The sequence below is a fragment of the Hylobates moloch genome, unplaced genomic scaffold (assembly GCF_009828535.3).
Source record: "Hylobates moloch isolate HMO894 unplaced genomic scaffold, HMol_V3 SCAFFOLD_16, whole genome shotgun sequence".
Taxonomy (NCBI): domain Eukaryota; kingdom Metazoa; phylum Chordata; class Mammalia; order Primates; family Hylobatidae; genus Hylobates; species Hylobates moloch.
The window spans coordinates 6,326,575-6,352,664 of record NW_026652291.1 but is presented as its reverse complement, the minus strand read 5'-3'; the positions used below and the strand labels follow the sequence as shown (position 1 = coordinate 6,352,664).

Below are 26,090 nucleotides of genomic sequence, written 5' to 3'. Positions count from 1 at the left end.
GAATTGGGAGGACTTCGATGTCCACCCCGCAGACAGTGACCCAGACCCCAGAGGCTCCGCAGCCTGGAGCCTCGCGTCCCGCCTCCCCGCAACACGCTGTTTTCAGCGTTCCAGACCACCGCGCTGCAGTCTACGCTGCCCTGACGCTGGAGTGTGGACCTTGTTTTGCTCCTCGGGGACCGTCTGTTTCTGGAAATGACTTCTTTCTCTCTTTCCCCTTCTCCCCAAAGCAAAGGCCAGGTCAGGAAAATTATATACTTCGTTTTCCCAACAAATAAAGTCGCCTAGTTTGCAGGGAAAGTTTTACAAGCCAGTGATGCAGAGAGAAGACCGCACTGTTTAGCTTTCTTAATTGGCTGGCTTTGAACTTGAGGTGGGAGGAGAAAAGAACCCGCTCCAGCCCCAGGAATACTTAGTTTTGCTGGGTTTACCAACTCCAACAGTTTTTAGCCAGCTGCTGGAGGTGGCAGGAGTCACTGAAGGTTTGTCCCATTTTCTCCCGAACAGAGAAGAATTCAGACAGTTGTTGTCTCTCTGAGCCCAGGACAGGCAGTCTCTGCCCTCAAACCCCAAGGGAGGACCCTGGAATCCCTGGTTGGCTGGCTACACTCTCCAGAAGGTGTGCTCTACCCTGAAAACGGCTTTGAAATAAAGCCACCTTCTCCACTCCTTTCCAGGATGCCTTTGGCACCTGCAGTCATCAGGAGGTAGACGCGTGTTTTCTGGACACTCTTGTGGATTGGACGGATGGCTTCGTCTGTGCCATATCACTAGAGGCACAGCCTAGGCACTGGGGCTACCAGCCCCTAGGGCTCTGTGCCTCTGGATTCATCTTGAGTAGAAGCCGACCCACGCACCTGTTTGCCTGCACCTTTGAGGTTGTGTCTACACCCGCAACCTGAAGGCCATAGAAGCTGCCCAGGCACTCAGCCCCCAGGGCACGGGATGGGGGAAAACAGCCCTGATCAAACATTACCTTGGCTTAGAGACAGAGCAGGCTGCCCTGGGCTGGGGGGCTCACCCTGCCCTTGGCTGCTACCTTCTCTCCACACCAGGAGTGGGGGAGTCTGACTTTTCACCTCCAACAAAAAGTCTACTTTGTTACTATTTTCCTGCCCAGAGGAGCCTGTGGTCCCAGTTTCCCAGCTGTCTGAGCAGCCAGGGGCAGATGCTTTCCCAGACCTGTGGCTCATCACGGGGTCACTCCTCCCTCCCTCCCTGCTCTCCTCTCCCAACCCTCAGCACAGACTCCTCCTTTCTGAAACACCCCAGGACCCTCCAGACCAAAACCAGCGGACCAGCAAGAAGGCATCAAGAAAACTTAAAAACAAAATAAAATGAAGCCTAGGGTGCCTTGCCTTCTCCAGCAAGGCCTCTTCTTCCCTGGGTCCAGCTCAAGGCTTGTAAGTCCTCATCACACCCTCCCTTGAGGAGGCTCCCACTCCGTGTGCCCAGATGTCACTGGCCACCCCCAGCAGGCTCTGGGCCAGGGTGGGTCCAGATCATGCAGGGCCCGAGGTTTATACGATTCAGGGTACACTCATCACAAAGAACAGAATGTCAAACCACACAGGGACACTAGGGACAGGGCCTGGTCACACGAGGGGCTCTGAGCTTCAACTGTTAACCTCACAGCGAGTGGACCAAATTCTCCCAGAAGGATCTTCACAGCCTGGGGCAGAAAGACCTAAGCTTTCAATCTAACAGTTTTCATTTTCACCACCAATTTCTTCAGAGAAAACTGACTCCTAAGCCTCATTAATGTGAAAGATGAGGAAAGTTGGGGGAACTACTAGGTGGGAAAGGAATTGAGGTGGGAAATGCGCGACCTTCTGCCTGGCTCTTGCAGCTGTTAGAAACCACTGGTGGCTCCATCTCACATTTCAGCCCAGCAGACTCAGCCCCAGAGACGGGGAAGATCTGTCTGCTCAAGGTCACACAGCATGCCAGCCACAGTAGGATGTCATCCTAGGTCTCAAGCCAGAGTCCACTCTGCCTGCCTCTCCCCACTCTGGACTCAACAGGGCCACTTGCCTGTAACTCATGACGAGGTGGGGGCCAGCTCCTCCCAAAATGCAGTCAACATGAAACCACAGATGTGTGCAGGACAGGTGGCTGCCTACTGTCTTGGTTCTTTCACCCCACTCTGGAACCCAAGTCCCATCACCAAGATTCGACCTCAGAGTGGAAATCACTCATTGCCCAGCCAGGAGCAGAAAGGGCCTGCACCAGCCACAGTTCAAGAACACAGGATCCCACGAGGCCTGGGCTCCTGGGACATGACACAGTGAAGACCCAGGGCCTCTCTGGGAAGTCAGGAGCCTGTCCTCTTTTTTTTTGTTTTAATTTTAGTTTTAAGTTCTGGTGTACATGTGCAGGATGTGCAGGTTTGTGTACATAGGTAAACGTCTGCCATGGTGGTTTGCTGCACCTACCAACCCATCACCTAGGTATTAAGCCCAGCACGCATTAGCTATTTTTCCTAATGCTCTCCCTCCCAGGAGCCTGGTCTCTAGGTGCAACTGAGCTGGTGACTCACAGGACAGCTGTGCAAGGTACCTCTCTATGACTCAGTTGCCTCATCTGCAAAATGAAAGTAATATCTGATTTACCACCCTCGTGGTGCAGAGAGGTGGATGGAATGTAGGCACAGTTATGACCACAGTGAAGAACCTAACTGCCAGAGTTGACACTCTGGGACCCTACTCACCGCTGTGTGACCTTGGGTAAATAACTTAACATCTCTGGGCTTCAGTTTCCTCTTCTATAAAGTGGGGCTGATATTAGCATATCATAAAGTCATAGGGAGGATTACACCAGTTAGTATCTGCAGAGTCTTTAGAATAGTGTCTGGCACACAGTAAGATCTAGTGAGTATGAGTTAAATTTAACATCAGGCTGGGTGCAGTAGCTCGTGCCTGTAATCCCAACAGTTTGGGAGGCCGAGGCGGGTGGATCACCTGAGGACAGGAGTTTGAGACCAGCCTGGCCAACATGGCAAAACCCCATCTCACTAAAACTACAAAAATTAGCCAGGCAGGCACCTATAATCCCAATTACTCAGGAGGCTGAGGCAGGAGAATCTTTTTTTTTTTTTTTTTGAGATGGAATCTCCTTCTGTCGCCCAGGCTGGAGTGCAGTGGCATGATCTCGGCTCACTGCAAGCTCCACCTCCCGGGTTCACACCACTCTCCTGCCTCAGCCTCCTGAATATCTGGGACCACAGGCACCCGCCACCACGCCCGGCTAACTTTTTGTATTTTTAGTCCAGACGGGGTTTCACCGGGTTAGCCAGGATGGTCTCGATCACCTGACCTCGTGATCCCCCCGCCTCGGCCTCCCAAAGTCCTGAGATTACAGGCGTGAGCCACCGTGCCCAGCAGGAGAATCTCTTGAACCTAGGAGGCAGAGGTTTTGGTGAGCTGATATCGCGCCATTGTACTCCAGCCTGGGCGACAGCGAGACTCTGTCTCAAAAATAAATAAATAAATTTTACATGAAATTAGGAAAAACCCAATCTCTTTGTTTCCTCAGTGAAAAGATGACCCCAAAGGCACGGAGTGACAGCCAGTCAGCCTTATTTCTATAGATTATCAGCAGAGCCCACTCCTATCAGATTCTAGACCTGGTGGTTAATGCATTAGCCAAGCATGCAAATGAGCAACAACTGCCCAAAAAAGCTGTCAAATGCCTGATAAAAAAAACTTTAGTCAATTACTAACTATTTACTGTCAAATAGACGAACTAAGAATAATACTATTAACTCAGGCTGAATGTTGGTTAAGTTCACCCCTTGGGAGCCCAGCTGCCTTTCTCTCTTTTTCTTACCTTATCTCTCTCTCCTGTTTCCTGAATTACTGCTGGAAGTATGGAACTACGTACATAAATCAATAAATAAGGCCTCAAACCTTAAGAGAGAAAAAAAAAAAGACACCCATCTATGTGACCAGTATTATCTCTCTTTTTTTTAATCCAATAAAACTTTCAACTAAAATCAGTGCTGATGTCACCCATTTTAGCTGCACACACTCTTGACTCTGGTTTGCACAGTTCACATGGCAGGTGGGTCCGCCGCCTCCCTGGAAGGCCAGCGGGACAGGAAGGGCTCACCCCCTTTCTCAGCTAAGGAAACTGGGACTCCACCAGGGGAGATGGCCTCAAGCTACAGGGCTGGGCACCCTGGGATGGCAAAAAGTCACCTGCCCTGACTCAAGATAATTGGGGTCTGGACTCAGCTCTGCCAGTAACTAGTTACGTAAGTTCAGGCAAGTCACTGAGCAGGTGAGAAGGGAAGAGTTGGCAGCAAGGTCCTTCCAGGAGGCTAGGAAGCCAGACCCTTCCTCTGGATCCCACCGGCAGGATCTCCATTATTAACAACGGCTAAAACCCACAGGAACCTGTTCTATGTATACCTTGTCTGAATCAAACCTTATAACAAGCCCAAAACACAAGGAACACTATCTCCAGTTATAGGGACCGAGACCTGGGGAGGCGAACAGTTGGCTGACAGTCACAGAGCAAGACCCTGGCAAAACCGCAATTCCACAAAATAAAACAAGTAATTTGTATTTATGGGGGAAAAGTCTATGCAACAGTGAATATAAAATAAAAGAAATAACCATATATATGGGAAAAAATCTAAAATTCCGGCCCAGGTGCACCTGAATTTACACTGTACTGCATTCTTTGTCACCACCCATCTCTCCAATGCCCTCATTAGGAAGTACAGGACAGTGTATACAAAAGCCACAGACTGCAGGCCACGGTCCCTGGGGGTCTGAGGAATCCTGGCTGTATCCACAGGGTCATATCTGCGATGGGCTTCAAAGACCACTTTGGATGGGGTCAGAGGTGGTGCCCACCCATCAAGGCCCCACCAGCCAGACAGACAGAGTTAGAATACCCATCCCCCAAATCCTCCACACCCCTTGCTATCCAAGGAAACTAGGCCTGACTGGATCTGACTCTGCTTTGCTGTGTGACCTTCAGCAACTCCCTTAACCTCTCTGAGCCCCAATTCAAAGTGGGGTTAGAAACATATATTTCAAGGTTGAAGAATTAAGTGAGATAACCCAAGAAAAGTGTCTAGCATAGTGAGGAATACCAGGTAGCGCCCCTCTTCCCCACCACCCACCAGCCCAGCCCGAACTCTGCCCTGTTCAGCCATCCCAACACCCAAACGCCAGCCTGAACCCAGGGCCATGTCCCTCAGACAGAACACTGCACTATTCCTCGGTGCAGACAGAGCTAATAATTAGCTGTCACGATTTAATAATAAAAAAAGATAATCCGTGCCACAACACACATGGATTTAACTCATCTTAATTTGAAGGGAAAATAACAACTCTAAATAGATCAAGTGCAAGTTTTTTAAGGCAACCTGCGAGTGGGGTTTATCTCCAGTTTCCAGCACAAGCAAGTTATTTAGTTTCTCTCACTGGCCAAGCTAATATTTCTTTTCACGTTTATTTTATTTATTTTTAAAAGTCGGGGAAGAACATTCCCAAAGCAGCATGTAAATCCCTGGGCTCGTCAGAAGTCCTTTTCTCTGACACATTTTGCTTAGCAATGGGTCACTGCGGCCCCAAACCAAACCATTATCTATGCCCCACCTGCTAAGAGAATCTCCCAGGTAGATGGCACGTCCTCCCTGGGTTGCGGATGAAGACATATCAAGTGGGCAGGGACATCGCAGCCAGGGCTGCCTGCCACCTCCAAGCCCAGAGGGATCTGCCACCTCCTGTCACCTGCTGCCTGTCTCCGCACTTCTCCAGAAAACTGACATTCAGGACTTAGAGGGTTAGGGAGGCAGGCCTATGAGTGACAGCTGATAGTTAATTCCTCCCTCTGTAGCTTCATTTGGTTATGGAAGGGCTGATAACAGGCAAAACCAAATTCCTGGTGATCAGGCGCCTCCCCTTCAGTGACTATCACGTGGGAATCATATGGAGGAACCTGTAGGAAGTCACCGTGAGAGAGATCCCAGGCAAGTGATCATGGTTTTGACCAAGAAAAGCACGCACTCAGCGTGCTGCCAAGCAGGGTCCACACTTTCCTGTGTTTGGCTTTCTAGAAGCATCCACTTCTCGATCATCTGCCTCAGGCCCAACCTGTGCCAGGTGGATGCTTCCTCATTTCATCCTCAGCATAACCCAAAAAGGAGGTGCAGACGAGGAAACGGAGGCCCAGAAAAGTGAAGTGACTCACACAGGTGGCCAGCAGTGAGCGACGGGGCTGGGATTCCACCCGGGAGATGCCAAAGCCTGTGCTCCCTCACCCTGAAACCCCCCTGCCGGCTCCTCAGAGTGCACCGCCAGCAAAGAGATCCTCAAGGGACAGTCACCTAACAAAAGGCAGAATGGACGGGAGAGAGTCTACTCCATGCTGACACTGCCTGTGATGGTGGATTTAGTCCCACAACCCAGTGGCGGTTTGTCCCAACCCTGACAGGAGCCCATTGCCAAGAAGACCGGTGCAAGCTGCTCTAACGCCCGAAAATGCGGCGGAGGAGGGAAAGCCGAGCGCCAGGAAAAGCTCCTATCTGCAGCACACCTACCCCCACCGTGTGCCAGGCACTCATCATAAATGTCACAATGACAGATGAGGAAACCGCGGCTCAGAAGGTCAAGTCGCTGCTGGAGGCTGGCAGGGAGCAGGGTGGGGCTCTGACTCGGGCTGTGTTCTTTCCCACACAGCAAGAGACAGCCTTCAAACCCCAAACACCCTGAAAGCCTCTTTCTCCTCACCCCTCCTCAAAACACCCCTCCCAGATAATGGCTTGGCAGCACCACGTGTTCTTTGCAAACCCTGGAACACCTCTCAGCTCCCCCAAAGGATGGGTCCTGTGCTCCCCTGAACTCCCACAGAGGCAGGGAGGATGCCACAGGCAGGAACCTTAAGAAACATAAAGAATGTAAACCTATAGGCAGCGATGTATCAGAGGCACCATAGCTGCCCTGAGTCAGACCACCAGCTAAAGACCCCGCCTCTGACGAGCTTTGCCCCATCCCCAGACAGGCCTGAAACAAGCTTCCAAGGACCTCCTCTGTCCACAGAGAATGCTCAGCAGGTAGCGGAGCCCTGAATCCAGAATGCACACGTCAAGAGCAGGGCTGCTGCCAGCTCACACTCTGCCCATTATCCCCACGTTGGACACCCACTCCCTCCTCTGGGGGCTCTTTACCTGGGGATCCAGGTGGGGACCCCCAGGGCGGAGGAAGGGCCCAGGTGCTCAGTTGCTGAATGAATGAATGAATGAATGCATGCCCTCCAGAAAACAAAGCTTCAGAAACTTCCTCCCTCTACCTTCCTACTTCTCTATCCTTTACCAAAAATAAAAATAATAGTAATTACTCTCCAGAATGACTATTCCGAGGAAACAGCTGATATGCGGTCCACGACCTAGTGTGATGACTGACAGAATCCCCCCGCAGTTCTCACCCGGGCATCTCCCTTAAGGGTGGGAGGAACCCCCTTCGGGTCTGCCTCTGGAGTCCCCACTTCTAGAAGCGCCTGGTAGCAAGGAAGAGCGGGGACCTGCCTGGGTATTGGGAAGGTTGCTGGCCCTGGAAAAGGCAGGACCCTCACAGCCACCAGGACCCTCGAGGTCACCTCACCCTGGACTCCTCTGAGCCTGGACAGCCAAAGCCAGAGGCAGAGTCCAAGAATTAACAGCCACCCGCTCACCAGCTACTGGCCCGGGCCAGCAAGGCCCTGGGGACAATAGCAGATCATGGAGGGATTGGAGCACTCCATGGAGCCCCGGCCAGGAGGCAGAAGCCTGGAGGGACAGCCAGCCCGGGGGCCAGGAGCGTGGGCAGCAGCTGGACGGGTTTCCGGAAGCCTGGGCGGAGAAGTGCCCGTGATTCCTAGTCCCCCTCTTAAAATATAAAGACTCAATTATCTCTGAGCAGCTTGCTTTACACATGAATTGACACATTTATTTTACAATAAATAACTGAAAGTTATCTGTGTTTCCTTTACTGTTAATCTACACAGAGAAATAATAAACAGGGCTTGTCTACAAAAATGCAACTACTGCAGTCCTCAGAATTCAATTAAGCTAAAATAATTAATGCTCCCACCATATTAAATTACTTTATACATTCGAGCCACTGAAGTTTTATTCTTTAATCTTTCCTTTTTATTAAATAAAAAAAGAAAAGAAAAGTTGGTGCCCAAGTAGGCAGGGAAATAGGAGGAATGGGAACTAGGAAGGCAGGCGCATGGTGTGCTGTTAAAATGGGATGGTCGTCTTCAGCTGACACAGCATGTAGACTGTTTTGTGCCTTTGATTAAAATAACATTTTAAATGCTTTGAACAAACATATCTCTTTAGACTTCTAAGGGATTATTTTACATATTTCTTCTAGAATGAAGAAATCCATTCGTCCTGTTGCTGAACAGAAAGGCCAAGAATATCTTTCGTCACACATAAAATAAAGATACTGTAGGCTGCTGCAGTATCACAACCTGGAAAAAACAAAAACAAAAACCAAAAAAACGGGGGCCAGGGGGTGGGAGGACGAGGACAAAGCTGCCTTGGAGATTAACTTTGCCTTTTATGAAATCACATTTAGTCACTTTCTTAAACAAACCTGCCACAGTGATCTGCAGCCTCTCATTGGGAAATGCCTTCAGTGTGAAATGAGGATTTGGATGTTTTTGGCAAAAGCAGCAAATCTTTCCATTGAAACACAAATAGGCGACCCGAGTCTCCCTAGCAAGGCCGCCCCTGAAAGATCGACGTGCACTGAGGCCAGGCGTTGATACTACAGGTGAAACTGTCCCTGGAGCATCGACCAACAAAGACAAAAGGGACCCAGCACCTCTCTTGCCTGATGGCTCAGCCCAGTGAAGAGATGCTGCTCGGGTGTGCACAGCACTCTGAGAAGCCAGTGTTTACATGCCTGTGGCCTGGACATGTCTCAAAGCCCCTTGCATCTTGGAAAGTGTATGAGACACTTAATGCTAGGGCACCCATCAGAAGGCAAGGCCCAGAGGCCAACTGGTTCACTGATGTCTCCCCAGTGCCTGGCATGCGGCTGCAGGACTCTGCATACCACCACAGTCTCCCCACAAAAGAGAGGGCTCACTAAGCCCCTCGTGCAGGTGAGCAAAGTGAGGCTCAGCGTCACAAAGCTTTGGAGACGTGGGGGAGACAGGCTTGCAGCATTACCCTAACTGCGTCCTGGGTGATGGGTCTTGATGAGTGCCCATGCCCATCCATCTCACCCTCCTAGAAGCATCCAACGCCTGAGTCCCTCCAGAGCCCATGCTACCTTCCATGATGGAAGCATGGTAATGACCAATGCACTCGTTTCCCCAGCCAGCCACCTACTTGCACGCTGCAGAGCCAGAGGAGACCCCTGAGAGAGAAGTGCCATGGGCAAAAAACTGATTAAGAGCCCCTGCTCCTCTAATCCTCACACCAGGCCTGCTGGTATTATCACTTTCTGTTGACAGATGGGGAAACAGAGGCTCAGACCCATGAAGTGGCTAATCCAAAGTCAACCATCAGGATTTGAAGACTCGTCTGCGTAAACTCTGGTGCCCGTCTTGCTCCAGGACGGGCTGCTGCTTTTTAGGGAACCCAGGCTGGCCAGGCCCTCCTTTCTCCCCCAGGCCTCCTGGGCTCAGAAGTATAAACCAGAAACAAACACTCTGGTTTGCACAGAGAGCAGTGGCTCCCTGGAAGAGGCCCCAGCACGCCATGGTGCTGGCCAAGAGGGAGGGACTTCATGCTAACTCACTGCGGTGAACAGACCCACGCCTGGGGACAGAGGGGCCCTAGACCTGTTCTCAAGGTGGTAAAACCAGCTGTCCCGGTGGTCAAATGAGTGAGCATGTCAAAGGGCATATCCAGCCTCCCCCAACAGGCACAGTGCTCCAACAAGTTCCCACACCCCTGCCTGGGACCAGCCTCTGGGGTCGGGCAACATCAGAAGCAACCTCTGAGATCAGGGGGCCTAACTCCTCTTTTCACACGTGGGAAACCGAGTCCAGAGAGAAAGGAGAGGGGAGAGAATGAGCACTCCCATTCTTAAGTGCCTACCAGGTCATGCCGCATGCAACAGCTCATTCGTCCTCACAGCAACCCTAACGAGGTGGGCTTCCTTAGCTGCATTTCACAGATGGGCAAACTGACATGTCCAAGTTGTGAAGACAAACTCTAACCCAAGACTGTCTAGCTTCAAAATCAGGGACTAAGCCAAGATCAGTAGCAAAGAGAGGGCCAACCAGACTTCCAAATTTTCATTCTGTGCTTCTGACCACCTCTGGATTAGTCCCCGAGACAGAGTCCCCTCACCAAAAGCAAGCAGCCATCAGCCATTTGGGGCTCCCCGAGCCCCAGGCCTGTCTCCTCCTGAAGGTCACCTGGATGGTGGACCCTCAGAAAGGGGGAGCCCCGGCTGGTGGCCCAGAGGCCATCCTGGAAGCCCCGGACCTTCCCCTGCACCAGCACACTCAGGCAGAGGGCATTGGACCCAGGAGGTGGCTTCCACAGCAACCAGGCAAGCGCAGCATCCCATACCTGCAATGTTCTCCTGCTTGGGACAGATGCCTTTTGTGGGCGAGAGCAGGTGGTCATCTTCGTCGGGGGTGACTTGGATCCCGATCTCCACCGGCTCGGACACTTTCCTGAGCTCGGAGCGTGAGGAGGGCGGCGGGCTGTCCTTGTCCAGGGCCTTGTCATAGCAGGCACCCAAGCTGCCGCCACACTGCTTCCTTTTGTGCTCTATAAAAACCAGGATGTCCCCCAAGGGGAAGTTCATTTGACACTGGCCACAGGTGAGCAGGTCAGGGTCGGGGCCACCCACCATCAGCCCCAGGCCACTTGGCTCCTCTATCTCCAGACCCTCGTCTTCTTCAAGGATGGCGGCCTCCACATGGTCAGCCTCTGCTGGAGACAGAAAGAAGAAAGGGAAGGGGCAGAGAAGATAGAGATGGGCTTAGGCGGTCACAGCACCCGACTTCCGGTCCACCCCTTCCCCGCCAAGAAGCAGCCCCCTCTGCTGCTGGCTGCCAGAGCTCACCAGGTCCTCCCCGGGATTGGGGGCTGGTGAGCATCCCCCACAGGACAGATGGGCACACTGAGGCTCTAGGAGCAACGTCGTGCCCCCTGGGCATTGCCACATAAGTAGTGCTGATCTTACTGCATTCTAGTTTATTTTCTGCCAATTTCTCCCCAACGTAGTATAAGAACACGCATGGACACACGCGCATACACACACACCCTGGCTGCTGACAGCATGAGGTCGTGATGTGTCTCTCAAAGTTTCCAGTACCTGAGAATCACCTGGAGGCTTTGAAAAATCCCAAGGCCCAGGCAGCACCCCTGACCAGTTACCCTGGGAACAAACATCGGAATAGTCTTTCAGACTCCCCAGGTGATTCCAATGGGCAGCCAGGGCTGAGAACCAGTGAGCTGGAGCCCTTTCCCCCTGCTGGGCTGGAGCCCCACCCCTCCCATCCCTTACACCTTCATTCGTGCCCTCCCCATTCATGCGAATCCCACTCACATTCCTCTACCTGGGACCTGGCCACACACCAAACTAGAAAACAGAAACCCAGATGGGCGTCTAAGGGCCCGTCCTTAGGAGAGAAGGAAGCCCACATGCTCAGAAAGCAACAAGTGAGTGTCAGGTTCCAAAAAAATATCTTAGGAGAAAGCACTGCAGCAGAAGGGAGGCTGGAACCGGCTTGCAGAGTCGGGAAGCAGGCTCTCCTGCCAAGCACCCGAGGCCCGGTCAGACTTCCATTTCTCTGTAGATTTCCCCCACACTCATCAACTCCCCACTGTCCTTTTCTGTTTGTTGATTTTATTTTCACTCCCAGAAAAATGAAAGAAAGAAAATTCTCCAGACTCCAAAAGCATTTCTTGGAAGATATCAAACCACACTTTCAATGGACTGTATGTTTTTATATTTCTTTAGCAGCCGATAGATTTCTCTTGGGTTTTTTTGGGGGGGGAGGGAGTAGGGAGCCTAGGACCCAAATATTTGGAAGCTAATAAATGCCTCAAAAAGCAGCAACCTCCTCAAGGGAAAATTGGAAGACTCGGCAGCCGAAAGTGTCATAAATAAAGAGAAGTGGACAGTGTGGAGGTTTCATATTCCCCTCGGGTCTGAGCAAATTCTGGCTGGAATTTTTCGAGAGCAAATGTCAGTAGTCGTAGAGAAGGCACGAGTGGCGGGGTCTTCAGGGAAGCCAGAGGGCAGCCAAAGGTCTGAAACCCGAGGAGGCAGGTAAATTTTAAGTTGTATGGTATTTAGGAAAGGATAATGAAAACCACAGAGGAACGGCGAGAAGGAATGGGAGGGAGGAAAATACATTCCGTGGCAGTGAAGTTATTGAAGTGCCAGAGCCAAAGAACAGATAATTTAAGGAAAAAATTCTGTGGCATCTCCCATCCTACACATAAATCACTGTTCTCTATTTTCTGAACACGAGGCTATGCAGGGCCTAGGAGAGTCCATGTGTGAAACTGAATACAGAATATACGACGATATGTGACGTGCAACGCACACGTATGAACTATGTGTGGATAGGTAGCGACGTAGGTATCACTGAGAAGAGAAACTACAATTTGAGATCCCACCTGTGGTTACAGAAAAGCAGACAGAGCCCTCGATGAATTAAATGCAGAATGCATCCGAAATGTGGCAGTACAAAAACGCCCCGCAGACGAGGAAATCCTAAATCTGTTGCCTGCATCTCTCTAACAAAAAGAACCTACAAGGTGAAGGAAACAGTCCTCACAAAGCCGGTCCCAGAAACCATTAATTACACTTTAGAAAGAAATAGGAGTTTACTTAAAAAGGGGTTTGAAGACAATGCCACGTAATTAATTTACCAATTTATTTTATGAAAAGATGCTTTGCTATGGTTAAAATGTAATCACAACCTTCCCACCGAACAGAGGTTCTAGGGAAGACTGGATTCCTGTGAACGGTTTGTCAGAATGTAAAAGGTAATTATTTGGTGCCTCTTTTTCCCTTTAATGATCTAACATTGAGCAATACTGTTTATATTGAAAAGCTCGCACCTTTAATTACCAATTACATATACATAATTTCAGAGCCAAAGGAGAGCGCTGTAAAAACAGTTCTTTAGAAATATAAGGATGTATTGTGCGCCATTTTTACAGAAGGTGCTCTAATAAATGGGAGGAGGATGTCAAAATATTGTTTTGTTAAAAAATAGAGAGAGAGGCACAAAAGAAATGAGCTGAAAAGCAAAAAAGGACATAATGAAATTGAGAATTCAAAGGAGGCAGGGGTGAGGCGCGGTACCTGGTACTATTTTAAATGCCACCCTGTCCAGGCCTGGCAAACTCCTGCATCAGTGGAAGATTTGATAAAAACAAACAACGACAAATCCACATGGCCAGCTGGACCATCCTTTCTGAGGGCGAAGAGGTTTTCTTGGCTTTTTAAATTTAATCTTCGGTTTACTTTGTTGTTTGTTTTTTTATTAACTTTTTCAGCCTCGTCCGCCCTCCTGAGTAGGAGTTCTAGCAAGCCTAAATATCTCCTCTCTGCTAGGAGGTTTTCAACTACGTAATTTCAAATTCATTTTCTAATTCAAAAGAAACACAGATGAATTTAAAAATTAGCAGAGGTCACACATGTCTGTTCGCAAGCACCCCTCCTTCTCAGCTTCCTCTTTTGCCAAGAGTATGTACCAGCACTTTTTCCTTTCTCTCCTTTTTTTTTTTTTTTTTTATTTTTGGTAACATCTGGTATTCTTTCCTTTTTTTGGCAGTCTCTGCCTTTTCACTTTCCTCATGCAGCAGCCCTGCGAGCCCCCGTAATTGAGTTTGAAGGTGTCCAAAGCCGTTTGCTGTGCTGCAGCTCTGATTTCTGCGTCAAGTCCTAACAGCCAACCAACCTGGGAGCCAGACCCTGTTGGCGTCCCCGAGACAGCCCCGGGATTATCCAGGGCTCCAGGGCTCAGCTCTGAGCTGGGATCTCCACCTCCCAGACCAGAGATCCAACTCACTGCCTCTAAGGGAGTCTGGGAGGAAAAGAAACAAACAAAAACTATCTCCTTCCCCTCCCACTTTCAGTGTTGAAAGTCAAACCCTCTGAGATGACAGGGTGTTCACCCGATTCCAAAGAACAGGGTTTCCTCTCCCCACCACCCAGGCTGTGGCACTGCGCCTTGGCCTGCTGTGTGCGACACTTCCCAGGAAGGTAGCAAGGTCACCCCCAACATCAGGCAGCAGACTCACCCCCAGCCCCAAATTTCTGGGTCAGAGTAAATGGACCAAGTGGGCCTGAAAGCTCACGTTCAAGGCCTTTGCCGACACCCCCAAAGACTGTGGTTTCATTTCCGCTGGCAGGCAGATACCAAGCTGGGCATGTAGGGTGCCTGCATATGTGTGCATGTGTCCCTCCTTAGAACTGTATCGATAATGGAAGAAATAAAAGGAGAAAAACATTTGGCCAAGCCCTGGGAAGGGCAAAGTGACACCCCTCTTTCTCTGCCCTATGGACGCCTGAGTCTCCCGGCTCTGCACAGCCTCAGAGAACCAGGCCTCTGTTCTAACAGGCAGAGTGGTCCAACCTGCCACCCAGAGACGAAAAAGCACCAGGAAAAAGACCAATGAAAACAGCCTTTCAAATTCCCAGACCCTACAGACCAGCCCCTCAGACAGCCTTGTCCAGCAAACTCGGGCCTTAAAAAAGTGAAGTCAAGATGAGGTTTTCCTCTGAGATGATCTCTGCTTTCATGAAAAGCTCCCCAAGTGTCGGGCAGCCCCGCAGAATATTGCTGCTCTCAATATATTATGAGCCGAATGAAGTAGAGCAATTGCTAAAATGTTTGACTCATTAAGAGGAAAAATGAATGGATGCAGCAGACAACTTGTTCAAAAGGCAGATATCGGAGGGCTGAGGTGGATTCTGAAATGCTAAATCCTAAAGTGCAGGGACAAATCTGTATTTACACACACACACACACACACACACACACACACACACACGAGTTAGATTTTCTTTTACAACAAAACCACATTTTATTTACAAGGCCAGGCCTCCTCCCAGCTGGTAAATGCATTTAGAAGCAATGAAATCAGGCTTCACAAATAATAATGGACGTCGTTGTTAAGTGAAAGGGGAAGTACTTGATCCCAAGACAAACTTCCCCATGCCTCGGCTTTGCTGGGAAGGAATTTGAGGCAGAAGACAGAAATGGAAAGACATCGTTAACACAGGCCCAGCCAAGCCGCCAACAAGCCCCCAGCAGCTGCAAGCTTTCAGCAGGGCCTTACCTGGCCAGTGACTCCCCCACACACAGGGTGCCAAGGACCCCGCCCTCCCTGGTCCATCTCTAACAACTGCCCATGCACCTGCCCTTAGGGGAACTCCAGCCGAGAGGTCTGCTGCCTGCTGTCCCCAGAGCACAGGCATGTGCGTGGCTGCCTGCACACACACATGTGCATTGCTACATACACAGTACATGGGCTGCTGCTCCTCCTTACCCTGCATTAATTCAAATCCAACTCTCTTATCTTTAATGGCTAAGCTACAGTCCAGGAGAAACATACACAGAATTATTGTTTCAGTGATGACAGGGGTGGGAAGGGGAAGGATGTGGGGGGATGGGTCCCAGGCTCTTAAAATCGTGTGCCACCAACGTCACAACCGCCATCATGATGTGTACGCATGTTTACAAGAAATGTTCAGCATCCATCCGCCCGAGCTCTGCATCCGACTGGAGACTTTACACCTGCTTCCTACGAAGAGGGAGCTCTTGCCAGCAAGCCCATGCTTACCCATAATCTACGAAGAGATCTTTTCATCTCCTCTCCGTGAACACTTGGGGAGGGGCTGGGACTCCAGGCGACACGGAAACGCCACCACACACACACTCGACGGAGCACAACACTTTCTGAGCTGCCATCCATTTTTAATTTATTGGATCCAAGAGAAAATAACAACCGTAGGGAGGGGGGAGGAGAAGGGTGGAGGGAGAGAGAGCAGGAATCAATTCTTGGTGGAGAAAATAATCTATGACTAGATGACGCTTAAAGGCACGACAAGAGATTTTATGAAGTTCCCCTAACGGAGGGAATAATGAAGTGCCCGGCAGAGAAGGAAATGGAGATAAGAGGGAGGCGGGTGTCAGAAGGATGTCCACAGGGGGTCTGGAAGGGTTATTAGGACACAAGGTGGGGGTGGCGACCCTGGGAGGGCACAGCCAGGCGGAGTCTGAAGCAGGAAGCAAGACCCAGATCACCTCTCTCTGTCCTGACCCTCGACCCTCTCAGTAGACGGTCAGAGGAGTCCAGCCTGCTCCAGGTCAGCTCTGCACCCTCCTGACACCCTCCAAAGGCTGCCTCCCAGGAGGGACAGATGCATACCACAGCCACCACCCCATGAGGTCCTGTCTGCCCCTCCTCAGCTGAGGCACACACCTCGATCGCCATTTGACATGTGAGAGGGAGAGCAAGGGAAGGCAGCCGGTGCAAAACATGCTTCCCAGTGTGGGTTTCCCAGGAAAATGACCAGGGTCCCGCTGACTCCGCCAGTGGCGGAAACTTTGGGCCTGGCCTGCGGGCCAGGAAGTGGGAACTCCAGATCCCTGAAGAGGTTTTAGATACAGGAAGAGCCTCACTCCCATACCTCTGGTCCACAGTCTCCAGGCGGGAAAGTCGAGTGTTTGGGGAGGGCCTCCCTGTGTACAGATTGTTTGCAGGACTGCAGCCTAATTTTAGGATGCGTAAGCAGCTCCCTGAAAAATATCCTCAGTTGCTCTATGGAGTCCAACCGCCTTCTCTCCCCCACTGCACACCCCTCTCCAGAACCCCAAAAACTGAGCCCAGGAGTCTGGGTCTCCCCAACACAAGAGCAGAAAAAAGAACAAGTGAATAAGGAAAACATACACAGGTATATTCACAGGTCTCGGCCATTACTAAAAGGTTACAAATAAAAGGCTTGACAAATAAAATAGGCGCTTTAAAGAGAAAGAAAAGGAAAAGATTTACCACAATAGCAATCCTTCTCAACACATTTAGCAGGTTCTAGAAAACTGCAAATGCCTTCAATCTTCAGAGCCACAACGGGCTCCTAATGATGTGATATAAAAGCACTCTTTGTGGCCAAATGAAGAGATTTGTTTTTATTTAACGTTATGCTTTTTTCAAAGGTGTGGAAGAAAAGAAGGGCTTCCACACAGGACACTGGACCTCAAGGCTTTGGCTGGAGGAGTTTGGATTATCTGAGGCCAACAGCAAATAGCAAGGGCAGGAGTGCTTTCGACATCTCTTTTCCAAGGTAGGAATTTAAACATGACCGCCCCCCCCCCCCCCCTTTTTTTTTTTTAATTCTTAGCAGTGCATCCATTTCTGAGGCACATGTTAATCACAATAATATTGGCACTCAACTTTTCTTGAGTCATTTCTGCATGTTGTTTTAGCAGAAAACTCATTAGAACATTTCACAAATGTATTTATTTGTATTTCAGCAGTTCAGTGGAAGAGGGTCATAAAAAAGAAGTTATGTAAAAGAGAGGATTTTTTTTTCTTTTTTTACTTTGAAGTGACTTAATTTTGTGTGGTCTGGGATTTCATTACAGTAAAATAGCTCAGGCTGGCTATTCAACACCCAAGCAAATTATCAGCTGCCACAAGAAAAAGAAAAAAGAATGAATTTCTTGATTTTCAGCAACTGCACAAAAGACTTGCATATGTCAAAATGCTGGACCAACATCCCATGAATGTGGCACCATTCATCAAGCCTCCATCTAGTGTCACTTTTGCCAGTAAAAAACGAGGCTGCTGTGCTCACCCTCCTCACTGGCTTGTGCAGAAGACGCAAGAAATGTGTCCTTCTCTTTCCACGCGTCTCCAAATAGCCTGCTCTCGGCACTTTTTACCCACGCCCTGGAAACATACTTGCTCAAGGGAGGCAGTCAGCACACAGCGTTTCTTGGGGAGGGATGGAGAAACGGGGGGACCGAGCCTGAGCACATCTCCCTGACATTTGGCTCCCTGGGACCGGAAGGAAGCTGAGTGGGATCAGGGAGTAGGGACAGGACAGAGCACACAGGACCTCAGGCCGAATGGCCTGAGTCAAAAGAGTGCCGCAAAGTGACAAAGCATACTCACGGCAGCTGGATGACACAGACATTCATTCCTAGTGTCTTCTGTACCCCTCCCCATTAATAAATACAAAAGTGTATCTACAGCTAACACCGTCTTCAGAGAAGGATGCTTAGCCGGTATCAATAACTCAACCATGTGGTGCAGGGTACAGTCCCCAAAGACCATTTACTTTCTCCTTGATCTCCCCAGATGTGAAGCCAACATTAACCTAGAGGCCAAAGTCCTTGGAGAGTTTCGGCTAAAGATGAGGCCTAACCAGGCAGCCAGAAGGTCCATCCTTAAGCCATGGGAGATGAAGGAGAGTCTCCAACAGACAAGGACCTGACCCCCTCCCGTTCCCTCCCCCATATATTTTTTTCCTGCATTGTCTTATCTATGATCTGTGTTTAGTTACAGCTTGTGAAACTCCCCTGAGTTCTAAGGCAAAGGATTGGAGATTACTAAACTGATTTTTTAACGGTCTTCTGCAGCTCAGAGACCACCGTCTGGCCCAAGACTTCGAGATGACCGTGCCTCTTCATCTCTGAGTGGTCCAGGGAGCTCGCTGCCACTACATGCTTACAACTGGCTCGATTCAAACATTAAATGAAGTAGAGAAATCATCAGATAAATTGCTGGCCCTCTGTACTGGAGAGTGAAGGCTCTTTCTCCAGCTGACGACAGCGCTAGGCTTTTGTCTGACCTAATTTATTTCTCTTTCAGGTTAGAATAAAGCACTCTTTCCTGTCGCAGGGTTACCTCTTCTGCTCATATATTGAACTCCAGCATACTCAGGGTGCAGTCTGCAGATTTCTTCAACTCGGGAAAGAAGACATTATAAATCTAGAAATCCTGTGATCAAAAGCACATACATTCCCCATCGCTAAATTACATGTTTAGGGGAGAAATCCTCTCATTAAAAGCTATCCATAAAGGACAACTGTTTGGGGTGAAAGATGTGATCAACACTGGCTCTAGCAATCACATACTCTTTCCAAACAAAGTTTTACATGTTATTTGAGTTGGCATTTTAAATCTTTGGGGAACGGTGCTATTTCCCTTAGTACAGTGGGAACATTAGCTAATAAATGGAATTGAGAATCCAAGTGTTATAAAATTTGAGCTAAAAGGATTTCCATTCATCAAGCTGTTTTAGGTACAAGACTCCCAAAAGCAGCAACTCTCGACTGTTCCCTGGGTCTGTGACATGCAAGACGGAAATGAGCAGTCCGCCTTCCCCAGACCTCCCCAGCCCGATCACCAGCACCTTAATAACGCAGCAGAATTTTCAGAACGTCAAGACCACGGACGAATCAGGGAAAACACACCCATTCAAAACTCACAATTTTAATTGTTAAAAAAGAAAGAAAGAAAATCAAAGAAAAAGAAAATGCACCCATCTGCCAAGTGAGGGCTTGTAAATCGATGGCGATAGCTTGAAAATAGATTTCTCAAACTTATATTCTCATTTTGTCCTGCACGAATCTCTGCTGGAAAATCAATATTACAACTTCACACTTAAGACATTCTGCAGCAACGTCAACTGCCGCCGCTACTGATGGAAGCCGGTTCCTAGCCCATTGTAGCGGAGGCGCCAAGCCATGACACGGGCACCGAGCTCCCCCTAGCTGCCAAGTGGCGCTAGGCGCGGCTCGGCGTTTCAGCTTGCCATCAACCAAAAGCCAATTCAACTGAAAGTTTATTTTGGAAAGTATTTTATCACAACAAGCAACAGAGAATGCAAAGCAATCGAGATAGGAGATGAAAAGGGGATAAGTGAAGGTTGGTGCAAGCCGTGTTCTAAGCTATAAGACAGTGCCAAGAACTCCATTCTGAGAAGGCGCTAGAAACTGGTATCTGTAAACGACTGTTTTCTGTGCTTCTGTCTCACCTGAGACATAATTCTGATTATTCTCAAATGCACCCAAAGTTGGCCTTCCCTTGGGTTGAGTAGGACCCATTTAGCCCTCCACACTGGTCACTGACGCAACACACCCAACCAGCTAACCCAGCTTCGATGTCTCTAAGGCCAGCTTCACAAAAGCAACTGCATCCACCCCAGCACTTCAGAAATGACTAGTTTTCTGTTACGAAATATTTCAAAGGCCAGACAAAAAATCGCCAAGGCCAAGCACAGGCAGATAGCAACCTCCCCATCAAAAAAAAAAAAAAAAAAAGAAAGAAAAGAAAAGAAATATGCATATGTACATCATATCATTCAGGTAGGGAAAAAAGACCCTTTAAAAATATTAGCGGTTGTTAAAATATGCTCACGGCTGTTTTCTCTCAGGTGTGAATTACAAATGAATAAAATCAGCCTGGCATAACACCTTTGATGAACACATTTTTATTCTCCCGTTGAATCAGAGCAGCTGACTTATATCACACTTCTAATGATATGGGGTTCCCTTCTGTGCAGAAGGGAGAGGAACTTCACTCCCCCCCACCAACTAACCAAAAATAAAAAAAAGAGGGCTATGTCTTATGAAATTTATCGGAGGCCCAGTTTTGAAAGACATGTGGACCATTGGAGATATACTCTACCCTGGGGAGTTAAGATAATTGTGAGCACCGCCGCCTTCAAAACACACAGCTACAGCGAAACCTAATTTAAAAGGTAACCATGGAATTAACACAGTTAGCCTAACTTTTGCATTGAATCTTGGGTCTCTAGTTGTTTTACAAAATCGTGAATTCATACGGAAAATTACTAATCTTCCTAGGAAACCTGTTGGTGGGTTGTTGAGAAAATCACCTTGATTGGGGTTACGCAGTTTACAATGGACATCTTATTTTCCTTGGTCTCTTCAGAAAGCATCAAGCTCCTTCTTGGATTTAAGTACTCTTCCCTTCACCCTGGCCCTGTCTGGCACAGCGGGCTCTGGCCCTTTCCTCTGCGTGGTCAGCCGATCCCCCTTAACCTCCCCTCGGCACGATTGCCACTGTGTTGTTTTGTGTTTTTTTTTTATTAATAGCTGTGTCTGTCCTCTGCTTTTAAAAGCCATATCCATCTGGGTCAAACATTTTGAAGCAAACCAGAAGCCCAGGTTTCCATCACCAGCTGTCTCTCACTCTTTTTTACCTCACTCCTCTTGTCCCTGGCCCTGTCTGTAAATTTAACTAGCTCATTATGGAGCCCTTCTCAGACGCTCCCTCCCCCCCCCCCCCCCCCCCCCCGCCACCCACCCACAAAGACCATGCGTGCTATTTGTGTGCCCTCTTGTTTCCCAGGCCATCAGTTATTTGCAGTTGCATCATCCCTGAAGGACCTGAGGCTGCTGCCCCACAGGCCCGGGAGCTGCCACCCAACTGATAAAGATGTACCATGTTTTAAGGGGTATCTTTTGCATTTAAAATCTAAAATGTGAACCCCAAGTAGAGGATGCGACAGCACCCGCTTTGCCAGCCAGGGCTCCAAAGCACCCTGAGTCCACGGCTCCTGCATCATTTGTGGAGAGGCACTTCCAGAGGCCAGAGAGGCTAAAGTGCACCCCATTCCTGCCTTTCCCCTGCTTGCTCTCCCACCTCCCTCCCGGGTGACACAGGACAGACGAAAAGCCAGCTGCTTTTGGATAATAAATAGCCTTGTCTGAAAACTGGTTGGACCACTCTCCTAGCTTAAACCCGTACACACAGCCTAGGTTCCGTGTGCCCCTCGAAGGCAGGCCGGCTTTCCTTTGCCCTCTAGTCTCCTTCCCCTTTTTCTCCCCACCTCTCTTCTCCTTTGCCTCTCTCTTTTTCCCTCCCTGCCACTGCTCCAGTGTCAGCTGGCTTTCCCCAGCGCGGCTCTGAGCAGGGCTGAGCGAGACAGGGAACAAATGAAGGATGGGAAAGTGCTGCACCAGGCACCCCTCACCCCCATGCCCAGCTGCCACCAGTCCTCTGGCCAGGGCTCTCGCCTGATGTCCCAGTAATGCCAGGAGAGGGAGAGCCAAAGCAAAGCGAACCTACCTGCTTCTTCCCCTTACACACAACTGCAACCACTCCTGGCTCGCCGCTGCTGCCAGCTTGGCAGTGCACCCCCATCCACTCCCCCTTCCCCGACCCCCCCAATTCCCCCTCCTCAAAAACAACCCTTGCAATTATACAGAGGCTACGTGGGGCAAATTGCCTCCTGGAGAAATTAAGCCTCTGCAAGTATAGACGTTTTAACAACCACCCCATCTAAAGGGGGAAGGGTGTAGAATAAGCCATTGCTGTGGCTTGGTAAAGGATCGAAATGTCAACTGGCAAAAAAGACCTTCATCAAACCAAGCTCAAATCTGGCTGCAAAACATTTTGTTTTAAACGCAGCCGGCGAGTCTTCTTTGATGTTACAATGGCGAAAAATAAAAGAGAAGTCCTCTTCCCTTCCTCCAAAGAGGCATCCCTCTCCCAAGGCGAATCTCACTTTAATTTCTATTCCCCCACAAAAAAAAAAAAAAAAACCATAATAAATCCACAAATTCTTACTAATGTATCTGCTGTAACAAAGGAGAGATGGCAACAGCAATTGCTCCGAGCAGATGGCTCCTATGCTGGGTTTTCAGAGGAGGGGAGAACCCCTTTATATATTTATTTATTTATTTAAATTTTTAAAAATATAACATAAATATTCGGCTCTCGGCCGCCTGGCAGCCAGTCCTCTGCGGTGGCTGGGCGCGCAGCCCTCTCTAGCTCCGCACGGGCAGCCCGGCCCCAGCCCGGCGAGGTGCGCGGCGGATTGCAGGCATATAACCTGCCCGCGGTCTCGATGGCACCCAGAGGATGTTTTATTTCTATCGCAATAAAAAAAAAAAAAGGGAACGGCGACCCAGGCACCGCGAGAGAAAGAACGGCGGGGAAATGTTCGCGCGCAGCGAAGAAGCGGCCCCGCGGGCTGCGGCGGGCGGGGAGCGCCGCAAAGCCACCTTCCCGGTGCAAGTGTGCAGGGACCCGGGGCGGGCTCCCCTGCAAACACCGTACCTGGCCCGCTCGCGCTCGCTTTTCCCCTCTGCTAAATAAACCCAACAGGGATGGTGGAAGCTGCTGCTTGTCTTGCCCCGCTGCCTGACTTTGCCCGCCCAGCCACATGCTTGAAATCTACACGATTTCAGCCGGTGGATTTCCACTGCGACCTGCCTTGTTTATTTAGATAGGAAAGATGAAAGATACTGAGATAGAAAGATGGATACGAGATTGATGGGTCTCCTTTTTTTTCTTTTTTTTTTTTCTTTTACTATTTTACAAGCGCATCACTCTCTTCCCACTCCTAACTGACAACCTTTTTTTTTTTCCTCGTGGCGGGGATTTTTCACCAACCCCAATCCCCCCACCTTTTTTGAAGTGGGGGAAAGAAGACAAGATCATCCCAGGAGACAGACGGAGGTGGGGAAATGGGGGGTGGGGAGGGGGGCTTGAGCCCTGCAAACAGCCGCGCAGCTGGATTATTTTGCAAATAGCAGGAGGAGGGGAGAGAAAGGCGGCTGCGGAATCCTAGGACCGGCGTGGCCGGCACCCTGCTGAGCCGGGCGCAGGGACCGGGGACCCGGAGCCGGTGGCCGCCCCTGGCCCTACGGCTCCCCCAGCCGAAGCGCACCCCGCTCTCCTCCGCCCGCGCCGTCAGCGCGGACCCACGCGCTCGCCAACTTTTCCCCACTTCCCGGCTCCCCCTCCCCCTCCGCTCCCCCAGCCCCCTCCCCCTCCTCTCCAAACCCCGCCACCAGCGCCGCCGCCGCCACACACGCCGCTCGGAGGGGCGAGCGTCCATCCAGGCTCGGCGCGCACACACACACACTCCTCCAGGCTGCATGCCCCCTCCCTGGCCGGAGCCGGCTCTGCAGGCCCCCGAGCCCGAGGCACGTCCGGCTGCTCGGCGCCCCAACTCCCCGGGCTGCAAAGAAACTTTCCTATGGCCCCCGCCCCCCGCCATGCTCCAGGCCGACGCCGTAGACTCTGCCAGCCAGCGGGCGGCCCCGGCGCCTGGCCCGGCTCGGCTGTTCCGGGCTCGGTGTCCCCAGCCCCAGGCGCCCGGAGCCCCATCTCCGGCCCCTCGCGCGCACTCCGCAGACACTTACGGGTGATGAGCTCCCTCTGGGACAAGTGCTGCGGGTTGCCCTGTTTGCGGCGGGACATTGCCCCGGCATCTATTCTGGCATCGCCCGGAGAGCTGCACTGATGGGGGGAGCCGGGGGAGGGGGTCCGAGCCGCCGCCGCTGCCGCCGCGCCGCTGCCGCCGCCGCCGCCGCCGCCGCACCTCCTCCTCTGCCCGGGTTGGTGTTTTTTTTCCCTTCCTCTCTTGCCCTCTCTTCCTCCTCTTCTTCTTCTTTATTTTGCTCTTTCTTCTATGCTGTTTTTTGTTTTGTTTGCAAAAAGAAAAAAAGGGGAAGAAAAGCAAGAAAAACCTCTCGATCTAAAATAAGAAAAAGAGGCAAAAAAAAAAAAAAAAACTGCTGTTGCTTTCCGCGGACTGGCTGGTTTCTTTAAAAATATATTCTTTCGAAGGAAAAAAAAATATCTTACACTTCTTCAAACTGCTTGGCCTCTTGCACTTGCAAATGTCTTCTTGAACTTAAACTGGATTTTGCACCGGCTCCTGACACTTTCTTTCAGGGTCTGGTAGGTGGAAAGCGCACTTCTACCAGGAGGGGAAAAAAATGCAAACAAATAAAAAAAAAGAAGAAGAAAAAGCAAAGGAAAAAAAAAAAAGCAAAGAAAACTTGGGGACTTGTCTCGTACCCCCTCACCCCGCCCCCTCAAAAAACCCAAAGCAATGTAAAACTGCCCCGGTTCGGTTGTTTCTGGGTTTTCTGCGGGCTGCCTGTTTTTGTTTTTGTTTTTGTTTTTCTCGGAGACTGACCCTTCCGAGGCTCTGGGGGGACACCAGGAGAGGCTCCTTCCCAGTTCACCTGGCAGGCTGGCGCCGGCCGGAGGGGCTGCCGAGTCCCCGCGAGCGCTCCCCAGCGCTCCCCTGGCGCCGCGGGCCCGGGGGGAGCGGGGCGGAGGGGCGGCTCGCCCAGTGCGCCTGGGTCGGTGCGGGCGCAGACTGGGAGCTATAGATTGCAACGTGAAGATGGCGGAGTCCGGGTTCTCTGGGAGCTCTCGGTCTCTCTATGGCTGGGGCTGCCTCTGTACAATGGGATAAAATTCAAGTTCAAGTGCGGACGTGACGTTTAATCTGCACTAGAGACAAAAAGACCCAGAGAGTCGGAGCACTGGGGGCGACTAGCGGTGGCTTTTTAACATTGTACCCTGTAAGAGAACAAGAAAGCACACACAGAGACACACTCGCGCGCGCGCGCACACTCACATACACACACACAGTTGCCGGTTGCGCACACCCGCAGCCCAAGCCGGACACACGTGCAAACCGCGTTTTTGTGCGCTCCTCAATCCCCCAAGCCCCGGCTGCGCAAAAGCGGGAGGGGGTTGGGGGGGGGGCCACTGGGCAGCTTATTTTAAAATAAAAGAAAAATCGTCCTTATATCTCCTCCCTCCTGGGAGCAGGACCCCCTGAGAAGGGGGGCGGGGTGCTGTGTGAGTGAACTAAATTGAATCAACGCAAGTCTCCACCCACCCAAAAGCTCTTTCGGACTTGGACTTTGGGGGTGGGGGCGTGGACTGTGGAAAAGGGTTGGGGTCGACATGGGAGTTGGGGGACAGTAAGAATTGCTTCGTTTCCCTGGAAAAGTCGCTTGGTAGTTTTTACTTTTGTTTTATGGTCGCGGGCGGCGAGGGTTGAGTAGATGTTGGAGTTCAACTTCCAAAAAGTGTCTCCATGTAAATTCTGGTATTACAGACTCTGGAAGGGTGAGGAAGACAAAATAAACGACACTAAGAGAACAGAATCAAGAGCACGTGAGGGGTGAGAAGTGTTTGAGACCTTGTTTGAGTCCCATTTGGAAAAGGATTTTCACTCAAATCTTTGTCCCCTCCCCTCACCTTACCCCCATTAACTCCTAGGGGTCAAACACGGCCCCACCTCCTAAACCGGGTCTATGGCAAGCGAGAGGGTAAAGGGACCGGGGCGCTCCACGTGGGA

General features: G+C 50.4%; 1 protein-coding gene across 3 annotated transcripts in view; it reads right to left on the bottom strand.

The window, feature by feature from the left end:
* BCL11B (BCL11 transcription factor B) overlaps positions 1–25,815 on the bottom strand; it is a 104,138-nt gene extending 78,323 nt beyond the window's left edge. For 2 of the 3 annotated variants that reach the window (XM_032180171.2, XM_032180173.2), the window contains exons 1-3: positions 25,758–25,815; positions 24,127–25,177; positions 10,535–10,903 (exon numbers count right to left, since the gene is read on the bottom strand). In XM_032180171.2, the coding sequence (XP_032036062.1) occupies positions 10,535–10,903; positions 24,127–24,184 (427 nt within the window). In that variant the 5' untranslated portion in view covers positions 24,185–25,177; positions 25,758–25,815. The remainder of the gene's footprint in view (positions 1–10,534; positions 10,904–24,126; positions 25,178–25,757) is intronic. The other variant, XM_032180175.2, reaches the window with a different exon arrangement.
* Positions 25,816–26,090: the final 275 nt, after the last annotated feature.